The sequence below is a fragment of the Canis lupus genome, chromosome 17, assembly GCF_011100685.1.
Source record: "Canis lupus familiaris isolate Mischka breed German Shepherd chromosome 17, alternate assembly UU_Cfam_GSD_1.0, whole genome shotgun sequence".
NCBI classification, from domain to species: domain Eukaryota; kingdom Metazoa; phylum Chordata; class Mammalia; order Carnivora; family Canidae; genus Canis; species Canis lupus.
Window position 1 is genome coordinate 49,814,589 of NC_049238.1, and position 15,873 is coordinate 49,830,461.

At 38.2% G+C, this 15,873-nt stretch overlaps 1 protein-coding gene across 1 annotated transcript in view; it reads right to left on the minus strand.

The window, feature by feature from the left end:
• Window positions 1-15,873, minus strand: part of ALMS1 (ALMS1 centrosome and basal body associated protein) — a 215,567-nt gene that overhangs the window by 8,438 nt on the left and 191,256 nt on the right. The window contains exons 20-21 of the mRNA XM_038561747.1: window positions 1,608-1,728; window positions 358-561 (exon numbers count right to left, since the gene is read on the minus strand). Of these exons, the coding sequence (XP_038417675.1) occupies window positions 358-561; window positions 1,608-1,728 (325 nt within the window). The remainder of the gene's footprint in view (window positions 1-357; window positions 562-1,607; window positions 1,729-15,873) is intronic.

A 15,873-nucleotide genomic window follows, 5' to 3' on the forward strand; every position in this document is an offset into this window, starting at 1 on the left:
ACTGTAATTGGAGTGCTAGATACTTTGAAAATTTGCCAAGGTGGTGCTGGAGGAGATGGGGTCAAGAGAGAGTCACTTAGAAATAAAGAATTTTAGCATTGAGAGAGACTTGAAATTCACTAGTTCTTTGCTACAAAACTGGAATTAGAAACTGACCTTCAGGGATGCCTGGGTGGCTCAGCGGTTGAGCATTTGCCTTTGACTCAGGGCATGATCCTGGAATTGAGTCCCACATTGGACTCCCTGAACAGAGCCTGGTTCTCCCTCTGCCTCTGTCTGCCCGTTTCTCTCTGTGTCTTTCATGAATAAATAAAAATCTTAAAAAAAAAAAAAAAAAAAAGGAAGAAAGAAACTGACCTTCACAGCAACTGTGTTTGTTCTTCCTTAACTTTTTGTCCCCAAGATAATTGGTGAGAAGTCTTTTCTCTTCTATTTTTTCTTCTGACCAAGAAGTCATGTCACTGTCCTCTTCTATCCTAGCCTCGCTAGAACTTGGAGTTGGGAAAGTCATCCCAACATCACGAGTGTGTTTTTTGACACCGTTCACGATCTCCAAGTTACCTGAGGAGAAAGATCCACAGATATCCTGGGAGCAGCCTTGAGATTTAGAGGGCATGTGTATTCGATTTAGTAGATGGAAACTTTCTAAGCCTTCAAAAATGCAGGCTCCTACCTCCTCTGGATGGTGTGGAGAGATGTGAGGGAGAGAGATAGAGGGAAGGGGAGGGGGACCAACGGGGAGAAGGGGGAAGAAGACAGAAAAAGGTTTTTATTTCTAAGTCAGGTTAGATATTAGAGGGGAAAAAACAACTAACATGGATTCAGTGGGTAGAGGATTTCAGTTCTGATTACAGGTGAGATATTTAATGCTTATAGTCCTACTGACAGGCATCCAGGTAAGGACGAGGTTGACATATAAAGACAAGACTTAGGGGGAAAAATCAAGGGAGAAGGTTATTTTTGTTATATAAAATCAAAGGATATAGAAAAACATAAGGGAAAAGCCTCTTTCCCACTTCTGTTCTCCATTCACTCAGTTTGTAACCCCATAGTTTCAGAGAAATTTTTGCACACATTTAAGCGTACTTTATTTTTAAAGTACTTTGCTTTTTCTTTTTAGTTATCAATGTTGGAGATCTTGTCATATTAGCAGAGAGTGCTTCCTCACCCTATGTTTCATTATATGGATGCACGATAATTTATCTAAGCATTTGGCTATTGATGGATATCTAAGTTGAATTAAATTCTCTGCTCTAATAAATACTTCAATGGTTAATTCTGTACACTTGTCATTTTGCACATATGCACAATATATCTATGGGTTAAGTTTCAAAAGTAAAAGTGCCAGGTCAAAGTTATCTTGATAGAAACTGCCAAATTGCCTGTCATAGGGGTTGTGTTCCCAACCTGAATGTACGAGTATCTACTTCTTTACACTTGTGCCCTCAAACTTACTATGAAATAGATTTTTGCCAGTCTGATAGGTGAAAAATGGCATTTGAGTATAGTTTTAATCTTCATTTTATTGTATGTGAGACTGAGTATCTTAACCTATGTTTAAAATCTATTTGTATTTCAATGGAAATGGTTAAATTCAGGTAATTTACCTGCTTGTACGGCTTTGTTTAACATTTGTACATTTTGCATGTTGCAAAGGGTAGAGCTTGAGCTCCAGAAACTACTGGTAGAAGATGAAACAGAGTCAGAAGAAATCACATGGTCTGCCACCTGTAAAAACAAGAGACCCTGTTATTACCTTAAATCACTGGCATAGTCAACCACAGCATAGGAAAACATACAAGCCACCAAGAGCCCCTTCTAATTCAATTCCAGTTGTTGATATCAAGTTGCCAGAAAGCTTCTGACAATGGGAACATGCTATTGCACAATTTGTAATGGGGAAGTGAATGCTGCTGTGGTTGGATACGGGCCTGAGCTGCTGTAAAAAGGTAAGGCATCAAGACTGGGTATGTTCACAGGACTTGAAAAAAATCTGAAGATCCTACTCAAAGATTAGCCTGGTGTGTCTTCAGAATGAAATGCTAAAGTTGTTTTTTTTTTTTTTTTTAATTTATTTATGATAGTCACAGAGAGAGAGAGAGGCAGAGACATAGGCAGAGGGAGAAGCAGGCTCCATGCACCGGGAGCCTGATGTGGGATTCGATCCCGGATCTCCAGGATCACGCCCTGGGCCAACGGCAGGCGCCAAACCGCTGCGCCACCCAGGGATCCCTAAAGTTGTTTTTTTTTTTTTAATTCTAAAATTTTGATGAGAGATAAAGAGGGCTAGGAATGACTAAAGAGGATGCTGGCTGCAGAGGGCGCCCTTCAGTAAGATCAGACTCAGATACTTCTACATGGGTAAAAATACAAAGAGCTGCAAGGCCCCATGAGAAGTCCCAAATGACTGGAGTATTTCAAAAATTATTAAAGAACCCAAGACGCCTTTATAATTATGTTCAGAGCAAAGAGGGGCAACTTCATGGGTTGAAGATGGTGGAATATTAGTGAATGACAAAAAGATAATCAAAATGTAGTAGAAAACAGTCTCTTAAACTTATCACAACAATCTGCTGAGGGATGGGTCCTAACCTAGAACAGTGAGTTAGAGTCTCTAGGGGAGGGGTCTGAGTACTTATATTTTTCATAAATGCCAGGTACTTATCTACTTAAGCAAGTTTGGTAAAAGTGAATTCACGGCTAAGTCAGGAAAGGAAGCAGAATGATTGCTCCCTGAACTAGATAAACTATATTCCAGGTCTCTCAGGAAACTGCAACAGTTTCTTTGAAAAATTTGAAACAGAGGAGCGATTTTAGATGTCTGGGGACAAGAAATGTTTTAATTTTCAAAAAGATAAGCATTGCAAACTGGTAGGTTTAACAATAATGACATAAAATTCTAGAATGGATCATCAATCTAATAATTTGCAAGCATTTGGAGGTCAAAGAAAAGATAAGCACATTTCAGCTACTGCTCAGGAAGGTAGGCAGAACGATCACTGCCAGGTTAGCCTGTTTTTGTTTTTTTTTTTCTAGTAGATATCGTCACTAACTGGTTAAGCCAAAAGAATGTGTAGTTGAGTGCAACTAGATTTGAATAAAATGACAAAACTTCTTGTGATATCTCTGAGGGGAAGATGAGTTACATGGGTTAAATGATAAAATAAACTGGTAGAACCATAATGGGTTGAACCACTCTTACCCAAATATTATCAACATAGAGAGAGAGGCCTTTAGTGTACATTTGACTGCAACTATTTACTAAGTGCCTGTCGTGTCCAGTTACTGGGTTTGCTCTATTCCTTCTTAAAATTTTATATATCAGTGTCTTGGAGGTATGAGAAGCAGGTTTCTCATATGATGCATATCTGGGAGGGCCTAAGTCATTTAGGATCTTTGTCAAGATCCAAAATAATAAACAGGAATGATGCCAAATCAAACACGGGATAATTGTAAAGCCCCACACACTAGGCAGGAGGAACAGCAACTCTGACACAGTAGAAACAGCTTTGTGTTTGGAGTCTCAAGATCTACGCCAGTCTCAGATCTTCCCTTTACTAGCTGACTCTACTTGAGCAAGCACTGCATTCTCTGTAGCAGGTTTCTCAGCTCAAAAAGGGAGCACCTTCATTTCTGAAAGTACAGAATTGTTAGAAAGAACCAGTGATTTAGATTATAAACTGTAAAAAACTAACATAAAACTCTGAGCCTACTGTGATGTTAAAAAAAACCCAAGATGTATGAGTATAAGGAAGAGTGGTGTGAAAGATAAGCCTGACAGGCAATATACTATCCCTTCTTTGCAGCTGTAAGAGAAGAAAGGACATTAGGTACTGAAAGGACTTTCAGGAGAGATTGTTAAGTATAAAAAGCAGAGCTGCCAGGTTTGTGAGCTGCCAGGTTTGCCAGGTAGAAAACATATGCAGCTATTTGCTTTTTTATGGATAAAACACCTGTGAAAAGAATAGAACCCAGATTGGAAAGAACTTTTTTTTTTTTTTTTTTTTTAGAAGTACAACTTTTAATTTGTAAATGACATGATCCTGTCCATAGAAAATACTAAGGAATTCATAAAGAAGTATTAGAACTAGTAAATTTAGCCAGATTGGGGATATAAAATTAAATAGATAAAACATTAATTGGATTTTTAAAAAAGATTTTATTTATTATTTCAGAGCAAGCCTGAGTGCTCCCACAGAGGGAGAAACAGAATCCTTGCTGAGCATGGAGCCTGACTAGGGGCAAAATCTCAGGATTCTGAGATCACAATCCAAGCCAAAAATCAAGAATAAGATGCTTAACTGACTGAGCCACCCACAATCAATTGTATATCTGTATATTAGCAATAAACAATCAGAAAATAAAATTAAGGAAACAATTCCATTCACAATAGCATCAAAAAAATTGAAATATTTAGGAATAAATTTAACAACAGAAGTGCAAGGCTTGCACAGTGAAAACTATAAAACATTGGTGGGAGAAATTAAAGATCTAAATAAATGTGAGACAATCCACATATGCAATTTTTTAAAAAAAGATTTTATTTATTCATGAGACAGAGAGAGAGAGAGAGAGAGAGGCAGAGACACAGGCAGAGGAAGAAGTAGGCTCCATGCAGGAACTCGATCCTGGGACTCCAGGAACAGGCCCTGGGCTGAAGAGAGAGAGGCAGAGACACAGGCAGAGGAAGAAGCAGGCTCCATGCAGGGACTTGATCCTGGGACTCCAGGAACAGGCCCTGGGCTGAAGGTGGCGCTAAACCGCTGAGCCATCTGGGCTGCCCTCCACATACGTAATTTAAAAATGGGCTCAGTCCCTGGGTGGCTCAGTCGGTTAAGTGTCTGACTCTTGACTTTGGCTCAAGTCATGATCTCAAGGTGGTGAGCCTACTTGAGAATTTCTCCCTCTGCCCCTACACTCTGCTCTCTAAAAAAAAAAAAGATGAATTCTCTGGTATATAAATTATACTTCAATATAACTTAAAAAAGATCTCTGTGAAGATATGCAAGAACTAAGAATGAGTAACACTGAGCAGCTCTGGAAAGGAGAGCTAGGTACCTAGGACTAGGACTGGGAAGGAGACAATAAAATATTCTTTTATATGTTGAAAATTTTGTACCATGTGATTGTATTCCAGTTTATTTTTATTTTTTTATTTAAAATTTTTAAAAAATATTTTATTTATTTACTCATGAGAATACACAGAGAGGAGAGAGAGAGAGAGAGGCAGAGACATAGGCAGAGGGAGAAGCAGGCTTCATGCAGGGAGTCTGATGTGGGACTTGATCCAGGGTCTCCAGGATCACACCCTGGGCTGCAGGCGGCGCTAAACCGCTGAGCCACCGGGGCTGCCCTGTATTCCAGTTTAAGAAGTGAAAATAAAACAAAAGCCTACAGAAAAGAGTGCAGCTATAGAGGTTTCATGGCTTTGGTGAGCTCAACAGAAGTAAAGCATATATAAGGCTTAAGAAATGTCCTACCCACAGAAAGGAAGGTGATAAATCTGCTCTGTCAACATGCTCTCACCATCTGAAGCACAACATGCTTAGTTCAAGGAGACATGTTTAAAAATAGGATATCAGCAAACAATAGAACCAGGGAAGCTGCCAATTTATAGGAAAGGGGAGTGGAAAGCATGTCCTGTGAAAAATGGTTCACAGTGAAGACCTGAGAGGAAATACTTCCGGGAAGGAAATGGGAACCCAAGAGGAAGATTAGCCCTATTTCTTGTGCCTTTTTTAAAAAAATTTTATTTATTTATTCATGACACACACACACACACACACACACACACAGAGAAAGAGAGAGAGAGAGAGAGAGACAGGCAGAGACACAGGCAGAGGGAGAAGCAGGCTCCATGCAGGGAGCCGGACGTGGGACTCGATCCCAGGTCTCCAGGATCACACCCTGGGCTGCAGGCGGCGCTAAACCCTGAGCCCACCTGGGCTGCCCTTCTTGTGCCTTTTGAAAGCAAGGCTGGGAACAGAGCGAGGGAGTACAATAATCGGAGATTTTGGATCTCCAGAAATTAAGACCTTTGATAATGGAGCCTTAGACACATAAACAAGCTGCCCATGCATAATGAGGGAGGGTGGAGCTCTCTGCAAGCAGAGGCTAGGGTGCCTCATGGCACAGATGCAGCAGAAATGACAGTCCCTTCCAAGCCCAACTCTCGTGAACATAGAGGATACAACCAGTCACGCTATGCACCACTGATTTGATTCAATGAGGAGCTTGGTGTGTGTGTGTTTCTAGTTCAAATCTCTTTCAGATTAATTCCTGCCTATAAAAAGTCAAACATTTAAAAAATAGAACAAGTCTAAAAATAAGTTCTCTCTCAATAAAATATATTTAGTTAGAACTCTAGGATGGTGAAAATCCAAAGGACAAGTGTTTTCAAGGATGTGGAGAAGTTGGAACCCTCACATACTGCTGGTGGGAATGCAAAATTGTGATATTTTGGATAAGAACAGGGCAGATCCTCAAATGGTTAAATGTAGACTGCTTATGCCCCAGCATATATCTGCTCCCAGGCATATGCCCAAAAGAAATGAGGACATACATCCACACAAAAACTTTGTAAAGGAGTATTCACAGCAGCCTTGTTAATAACAGCCAAGGAGAAGAGATCCAAATATCCATTTACTGGTGAGTGAATAAATAAAATATGTAATGGAATATTCATACAATGGAATATTATTTGGCAATAAAAAAGAATGAATACACTGCTACAATATAGAACTTTGAAAAACATTAAGTGAAAGAAGTCAGTCACAAAAGGTTACATATGGTATGATTCCATGTATATGAAATGTCCAGGATAAGCAAATCTACAGAAACAGAAAGTAGATTAGTTACTTAGTTACCACAGCCAGGGGCTGGGGCAGCTGTGAGAGGTTGGGAAAAATGCAGAGGGACTTTGCTAATGTGTACTGGGTGTTTTTAGAGGGCGTTGAAAATGTTTTAAAATTAGATTGTGGCGATGGATGCACAACTCTGTGAATACTAAAACCCACCAAACTGTACATTTTAAGTAGGTGAATTTTATGGTATGTGAAAAACCTCAAAAAAGCTGTAAAAATGTATTTATTTTCCAAACTGAAATAATGTAGATTATGAAGACTTATTTGGAGAAAAAAGCTTATGTTCTCTGGTCCTACATCTGCTGTTTCTAAATCAGATATAAGAACAATGAAATTGAACACCAATAAAAAAAAAAAAAAAAAAAAAAAGATATAAGAACAATGGAAGGGGACCAACAGTGTCATTTTCATTTAATAAAGCATGAACAATCCCAACAAAAATGTGGACACTGCATGTTCTTGGTACAACGTAGCACTACACACACTATGGCTGGGGCCAGCACAAACTGTCAGAATCATGCAATCATGCAATGTTAACTTCTACAGAGTCACAACAATAATCACAATGTGCAGGTCTCACTGTGTCTGACAATCTGTGCTGATGACCCACCAAGGGACAGGACATCTGTTTTGCTGAATTCATTAAGGATGCCGTTGGTAAACCAAGTCTCAGCTATCTCCTCAGATGATCTCATCATCCCTTAGGGCCTGGGTGTCAATCAGCTTACTCAGTCCTCTGCAATGAGGCTTACACAAAAGATTTAAGTGACTTCAGAGCAACTGACATTATCAGCCACCATGGTTTCAAACTTTCTGTGGCAGAGTCTTGGAGGAAGACACATGCTAGCTGGCTGGCTGGCCACTTCTGTTTTAATTTCTATTATTATGATAGCAAACTCACCTTTGGATACCTTATTCCACAACAGGAAAAGAAAATAATTCCTACTATCTCAGAGATATATCAGGCTTTTTAAGTATTTTTAATTTAATTAAAATCTAGGTGAGACTCAATTCCCACATTTATTGATCAAAGATACCTTCAGATAGGCTCCATCCTCCCAAAAGCTTTTCAATTAAAAAATTATTTTTGGGTAGAAATTGAGCTTAGAAAAATATATCCAATGTAGGAGAAAGGCCATGTTTTCTTACATGACCTCATATAGCTATTCTTCATGTAGGAAATTTGTTATTGCTGACATTTTGCCAGTCAGATGCCTGCTTGGAGACGCTTTTCTTTCAGAGGAATGGGTTCATGCTAGTTCATTTATAACCACTGAAGTTTAGGACCAGAGATACACACTGATAAGACAGATCAAAACAAGAACTATATAGTTTATGGCACAAAGGACAGCCTTTTCTTGTGAAGAGTTTTTAGATCACATGTCAACTGTAGTTTCAATAATAAAATTTACTAACCAATAAAGAGTGACACAATCACAAACTGTCTAAAACACAAAGTTTTGATATATATTTAATTCCTACAGATGAAATTAAAACTTAAAAAAGCAGGCACTTAGGTGATAACTGTCTATTATTCATCATTATAGAATCAGAACTAGATTTTTTTCCTGCAAGTTTGGTAGATGAGAACTATGAAAAATCCTCCTCAGAACATTAAAATGGCACTGTGTCTGCATAACAGATCCTCAGACGAGTTCTTTTCTTTTGTTAATCTTCTTTCAGACTAGAAGATTTATTTTTTTTAAATTTTAAAAGATTTTATTTATTTATTCATGAGACGAGAGAGAGAGAGAGAGAAAGAGAGAGAGAGAGAGAGAGGCAGAGACACAGGCAGAGGGAGAAGCAGGCTCCATGCAGGGAGCCTGACATGGGACTTGATCCTGGGTCTCCAGGGTCACGCCCTGGGCTGAAGGCGGTGCTAAACCGCTGAGCCACCCGGGCTGCCCTAGAAGATTTAATTATTACCTAATTGAACTTGTTAAAATATACCATTTATTTAAGGCTATACATTTCTCTCTAAATATAGATTTAGCCACATCCCTTAAGTTTTGGATATGTACCTTTACTATCTTTAATGAAAAAAAGTATATTTTCAATTTTTAGTCCTATAATCCAAAAGTTTAGAATGAGGTTTTAAAAATTTTATCTATTTAATGATAAAAATTATAGTTGCTAAATTCCAACCTTATTGCATTGTGGTTAGAAAATATAAACTTAGGCATACATCTACTTTGGGGATTTATCAACATTTTGCTTAAGTACAATTAATTTTTGTGAATATTCTATGAGCATTTAGAACAAGTGTGGATGCTATGTCTTGGAAAAAATATAGATATTTTAAATCAAGCTTATTATGTTGCTAGCAAAATTTATCTGTTACATGTCAAAATCTGAAAAAAATTACTCTTGCACTTGTCACATTCTATATTACAACTGCAACTGGATGATAGAAAAATGAATACATTCTGGTTGAAAGCACAGCAATAATTTTGGAAGTCTCTAAAAGACTTTTCCCTCCTTTTATTTTTTTTTAAAAAGATTTTATTTATTCATAAGAGACACACAGAGAGAGGCAGAGACACGGGCAGAGGGAGAAGCAGGCTCCATGCAGGGAGCCTGATGTGGGACTTGATCCAGGGACTCCAGGATCACGCACTGAGCTGAAGGCAGACGCTTAACCACTGAGCCACCCAGGCATCCCTCTTCCCTCTTTTTAACATTAATAGGGATAGGGTAGATTCTCAAGATAAGCAACATTTAATTAAAAAGAAAAAGGGAAAAAAAAAGGAGGCACCTTGTGGGCTCAGTCAGTTAAGTGTCTGACTCTTGATTTTGGCTCAGGTCATGAGATGAGCCCCACATGGGGCTCCACACTGGGGTAGGGAGTCTACTTAAGATTCTTTCTCCCTGTGTGGTCCCCTCCATCCCCCTACCTTTGCTCAGGCACAAGTGTGCACTCTCTCTCTCTCAAAAAACAAATAAAAAAACCCCTCTTGGTATAGAAGTTTATATTTCCAATCTTCCGGCCAAACTAGAAATTATTGGCAGAAAGTGGAAATAGAGGAATTTCCATGTGTTGCAGTTAGGATATGGACTGGAAAGCAATTTGGTACTAATGTAGGAAACTTATATAGCTTATGATCTAAGAATTCCACTTCTGGGTATATATGCCAACAACAGTTTCACACAGATCCAATGGGGGGTATGGACAAGGGTGTGCCCTCCCATTATTTGTGGCGACGGGAGCTGACAACAACCCGGGTGCCTATTATAGGGAAAGTAAGTCAGTGAACTGGTAGATGCACCAATGCTGCATTATGCGACTACCAGAAACCTAATTTTATATATGTAGAGCAATGTAGATAGATGTTAAAAACACAATGCTTACTGAAAATAAAAAAAATCGTATACCTTTTATATAAGTTGAAAACACATGCACACAAACAATACACATTTTGATAGAACTCTTGTAAGCCAAAAGATACTTGCATGACAAGACCAGTTGCCTATGGAAAAAGATGAGTGAGGATGCAATGTGGGGATATATTTTTAAAAAGAGGCCACGAATCTAGGAGTACACATTTAACTCAACCTTCAGCACCTAAAGTTAAAATTTTAAAAAATTTATCTTGGCATAAAAACAGTGTGTAATACTTTTCTAATCCTACTCTTTCCCTCTGCTTCTAGGAGGATTTATTATGACTAGATTGGAGGTACAAATAGGTATTTAAGGCAGAAACCAGAACACAATGAAAAGCTTGAGAACCTCCCTTTCCAGCTCATAACTAACATTCTGTGCTTGATCAGTCTGGCTTACCTCACTTTTTTTTATTAATGTCAAATAAAACATGCTTCTTGAAAAAAAAAATCAAAAGACACATTATAAAGGAAAAAATTTCTAATTCCATAATTTTAAGATAATTTGTTAATATTTGTTCCAGTCATATACACACATGAATATATTACATATATGGTTTATATCTTGCTTTTTATCTCTTAACATATAATGACACTGATCTTTTGGGTTCCAAGATACTGCTTTTGACTGTTGTTTCTTTCCATACAGGAGTGTGATGGGAAGACTGATATGAAATCAGTCTGTTTTATAAAAATCTAAGAATTACTGGTAAACATTTACTAAATATTACTAAAGCTCTCATTTTATTCTCTTGTGGAAGCCTCTTTGTTTGGCAGTTTGTGGTGTTCATTTGCCCAACTGCTGGTACCATGGGCCATTGGAGGTAGTAAGAGGTCAAAACCAGAAATAATTCATCTTCAGCTTTTTCTCCATGAATGATGATAAACTTGATTTTCATTTTTCGTAGAGACAGTAGTAAATTACCCCTCTTCTCGGACCTTAGTACACAACCAAATACTGAGAAAAATAGAAGGGGAAAGGAGGGAGAAAGAAAAAAGAGAGGAGAGAGGGAGATCCTGTGTGCCCACAGTGACAAACATGGCAGGAACATGAAAGGGTGGAGGAGGGGAGTAACCAGAGAAACGAGACACACACAGCAACAGACAGTAGGACAACACAGAATGGGGTGGGGAGGGGAGACCACAAGTGTACAAAGAGTGGGTGCACAGAGGCAGAAAGAAAGAATAGAGGAGCAGACAGCCTGCAAAGACACAGTAGTGAGAGGGAAACAGGAACTGTAGCACACAGACACAGTGGAGAGGCACGGGGTGGGGGGTGGGGAGCACGGCAGCTGCCTTTATCCCCTTATGTTGACTTGTTGACTTCATATGTACAGAGTTTAAAAATGTCCCAGGGACACATGTTTAGGGAAAAAAAAAAGCATTAGCACAACTAAGGAAACCTGGGCTAAAGACAAGATTGGCGGTTCATAAAAGAAGAAATATTAATGGTCAATAAATACAGAAAGAGGGGATCCCTGGGTGGCTCAGCAGTTTGGCGCCTGCCTTTGGCCTAGGGCATGATCCTGGAGTCCCGGGATCGAGCTCCATGTCAGGCTCCCAGCATGGAGCCTGCTTCTCCCTCCTCCTGTATCTCTGCCTCTCTCTCTCTCTCTCTCTCTATCATAAATAAATAAATAAATAAATCTTAAAAAAAGAAAATAAAAGCTCAGCAGGTGTGGTTAAGGAAATGTGAACAAGAGTAGACACTGTAGGGATCCCTGGGTGGCGCAGCGGTTTGGCGCCTGCCTTTGGCCCAGGGCGCGATCCTGGAGACCCGGGATCGAATCCCACATCGGGCTCCCGGTGCATGGAGACTGCTTCTCCCTCTGCCTATGTCTCTGCCTCTCTCTCTCTCTCTCTGTGTGTGACTATCATAAATAATAAAAAAATATACATATATTTAAAAAAAAAAAAAAAAGAGTAGACACTGTACTTCTGGCCTGATGGCAAATACTAACATGCCTGCTACAGGTAGGTATTGACCAAGTTAAAATTATTCAATACTGGTGAACAAATAATTGATTCAACATTTAAGGAGGGTGCTTTAGCAGTGTGGATTAAACACTTTCAATTCCCAGAAATTCCATGTTCAGAAATGTATCTAGAAGAAATAGAAAAATTCATAAAGATGTAACAGGACTACTCATCAAAGTGCAGACTATGATAAAGAAAAATTCATCAAAAGAATTTAAAGATCTGCCATTAGGGAACTGATGAGATAAGTACTGTACTTGTGTAATGGAACCCATAAAGCCACTAAAAATGGCTACATATCTGTATTAAAATAAATAAAATAATTAAAATAAACAAAAAATGTCTACATTAAGTATAGAGCTTCAAAACAATATACATAGTATGATTTCATTTTTTGACTGTTTCTCTCCATATATGAGCATGACTGTAAAAACTATAAAAATGGAAGAAATACTGGTTTACATATAATTAAACACTAATAAAACTCTTGTTTTATTCCCTCATGGAGGCCTCTTCTTTTGGTATTTAGCTACATTATCCAAGATCAGCAGTAGGTATGTGAATCATAAAATATACAGCTGGAAACTCATTTGTGAAAACATTAACCATGACTATTTCAGGATGATGAGAATTATGGGTGATTTCCAAGGTCCTTATATTATCTGAACACTTTATATTTAGTAAGTTTTTTTTTTACCTTTATACTCAAAAGAAATATTTGACAAAAAAGAAAACTTTTGACAAAATATTTGGTGATAAAGAGAAAGATGCAAAGTGGTAGGAGCATCAACAGAAACTATCCTGACAGGCAAGTCCTCAACAGTCTGATGAAGAAACATAAGCATGGTTCTAGTTGAGAGGAAGGAGCCTACGGAAAAAGGAAGACATGAATACAAGAGAGACAGAGAAATACTGAGAAAATACATGAATGGATTTTAGAAAAATATGATGGCACACAGGCTTAATGAACCTCTTCTTCCGTAACTGAAAGATGTGGAAAAAAAAAAAAAAGTGAAAAGAATATTCAGAATCTAGGGAGCTCAACTCATACCACAAAAATTCCAGAAACACTGGAGAAAAAACTGGAACCAAATTTAAGGAATTTTCCTACACAAAGGATCATGCAGAAGGGTAAAAGGAGAGTCAATTAAATTCAAAATACTGCACTGAGAAGAGACTGAGGCAATTAGTGGCTCAGAAGAAGAAAAATATCCCAACTGGAGACATGCTCTTAGTGAAAAAAAATAGCACCTCCTGCCAGAGCCAGAATGATTTACTATATACCCTCTTTTGGCAAAGAAGTCAGAAAAAGGTCTGGAAAATAGTCTCTTTACTCTAAATATCTTAGGTGCATTACTAACATTTGCCAGAAAAAAATAAGAACATAGCCACATCATTGCCATTGCCATGACAATGCCATGAAAGCAGTCACCAGCTTACCCTTAAATAGTACAGTAACAAAACTCCAAGGGCATGTCCCAAAGAATTAGATACCTTCCCTACTTCCACACTTGGTAAGGTGGCCACCAGCTTCTGACTTTTATAACAATGGCAAAGAAAAATGTCATCTCCTGTAGCTGGGCGGTTTTAGAATTATCTACTATCTCCCTGCTTTTCCTAAACTCTGATGGGCAAAAGAAATAGAAGAAATACACAATTAGCCTTTCAGTTTATGTCCTGGGATGAGGGTCAAAGCAGTATCTTGCAACAGGTAATAAAACAGGATAGAGAATTCAACCACATTCCTTGTGGGCAAATAAAATGGTTTCCACAGAACTGTTCAGAGACAAAGACAAGTAATCTGAAAACAAAAGACAAAGACATATGAAAGGAAAAAAAGAATTAAAAAAAAAAAAAAGAATTTATTTTGTAAGGAAGTTGACCCATTTCAGCCAATAATTTATACTCTCATTCTAGAGAAAAATAAAAAGAACATGAGCCTAATGAAATAGATCGAAGACAAACTAAAATGAGAGGAGATTAAAAGGCAGTTAACAAAATTAACACAATTCATCAAAAAACTAATGAGTATCTCCTCAGTGTTGGAGAAACAAGGGCAGTTACTAAAGAAGAAAACTGAGGACAAAAATAATAGCATTATACCACTGCAATAGAAAACAGAAGTTTAATTAAAAACTAAGAAAACTTAGCCAGTGGAGTAGATCACAGATTGAGAAAGTCTCCTAGGGACACCTGGGTGGCTTGGCGGTTGAGCGCCTCCCTTTGGCCCTAATCCTGGGGTCCTGGGATCAAGTCCTGCATTGGGCTCCCTCATGGAGCCTGCTTCTCTCTCTGCCTATGTCTCTGCCTCTCTGTCTGTCTCATGAATAAATTAAACCTTAAAAAAAAAAGTCTCCTAAAATGCAAAACAGAAACATGAATAGACATATTTCCAAAGAAAATATGTGGATGGCCAACAGACCCATGAAAAGATGCTCAACATCACTGATCATCAGGGAAATGAAAATTAAAACTGCAGTGAGAGATCACCTCACACCTTTCAGAATGACTAAAAACAACACAAGAAATAATGGGTGTTGTCGAGGATACAGAGAAAGGGTAACTCTCTTGCACTGCTGGTGGGAATGCAAACTGATACAGCCACTGTGGAAATCAGTATGGAGGCTCCTCAAAAAGTTAAAATAGAACTACTATAAGATTTTAATTTTAATTGCACTATTGGGTATTTATCCCCCAAAATATAAAAACACTAATTCAAAGGGATACATGCACCCCAATGTTTATAGCAGTACTATCTACAATAGCCAAATTATGGGAACAGCTCAATTGTCCACTGACTGAAGAATGGATAAAGAAGATGTGATAGGGGAGCCCAGGTGGCTCAGTGGTTTAGCGCCACCTTTGGCCCAGGGCCTGATCCTGGAGACCCGGGATCGAGTCCCACGTCGGGCTCCCTGCATGGAGCCTGCTTCTCCCTCTACTTGTGTCTCTGCCTCTCTGCCTCTCTCATGAATAAATAAAATCTTAAAACAAAAAAAAAGATGTGATATATACAATAGAATATTAATCATAAAAAAAAGAATGACATCTTGCCATTTGCAATGACATGGAAGGAGCTAGAGAGTATTATGCTAAGTGAAATAAGTCAGAGAAAGACAAATACCATATGATCTCACTCATGTGTGGAATTTAAGAAACTAAACAAATGAGCAAAAAGAAAAAAAAGAGAGAAGGGCAAACCAAGAAATAGACTCTTAGAATATGATCCTGGTGGGAATGTAAAATGGTACAGTCACTCAAAAAGGTTAAACAGGGAGCTACCATATGGTCCAGCAATTCTATTACTAGGTATATACCTAAGAATATTGAAAAAATATGTCCACACAAAAACCTATATATTAATGTTTACAGCATTTTTATAATGGTCATAAAACAGAAACAATCCAAATGTCCATCAACTCATGAATAAACAAAACATTGTATATGTAAATGGAATATTATTCACCTGTAAGAAGCTATGAGTATTGATTCATGCAATAAAATGGAGGAATCTTGAAAATATTATGTTTAGTGAAAGAAGCCAGACACAAAAGGCCACGTATCACATGATTCATTGATATGAAATGTACTGACAAGGTAAATCCGTAGAGACACCAAGTAGATTAAGGGCTGTAGAGTGGGGAGAGGTAGAAGA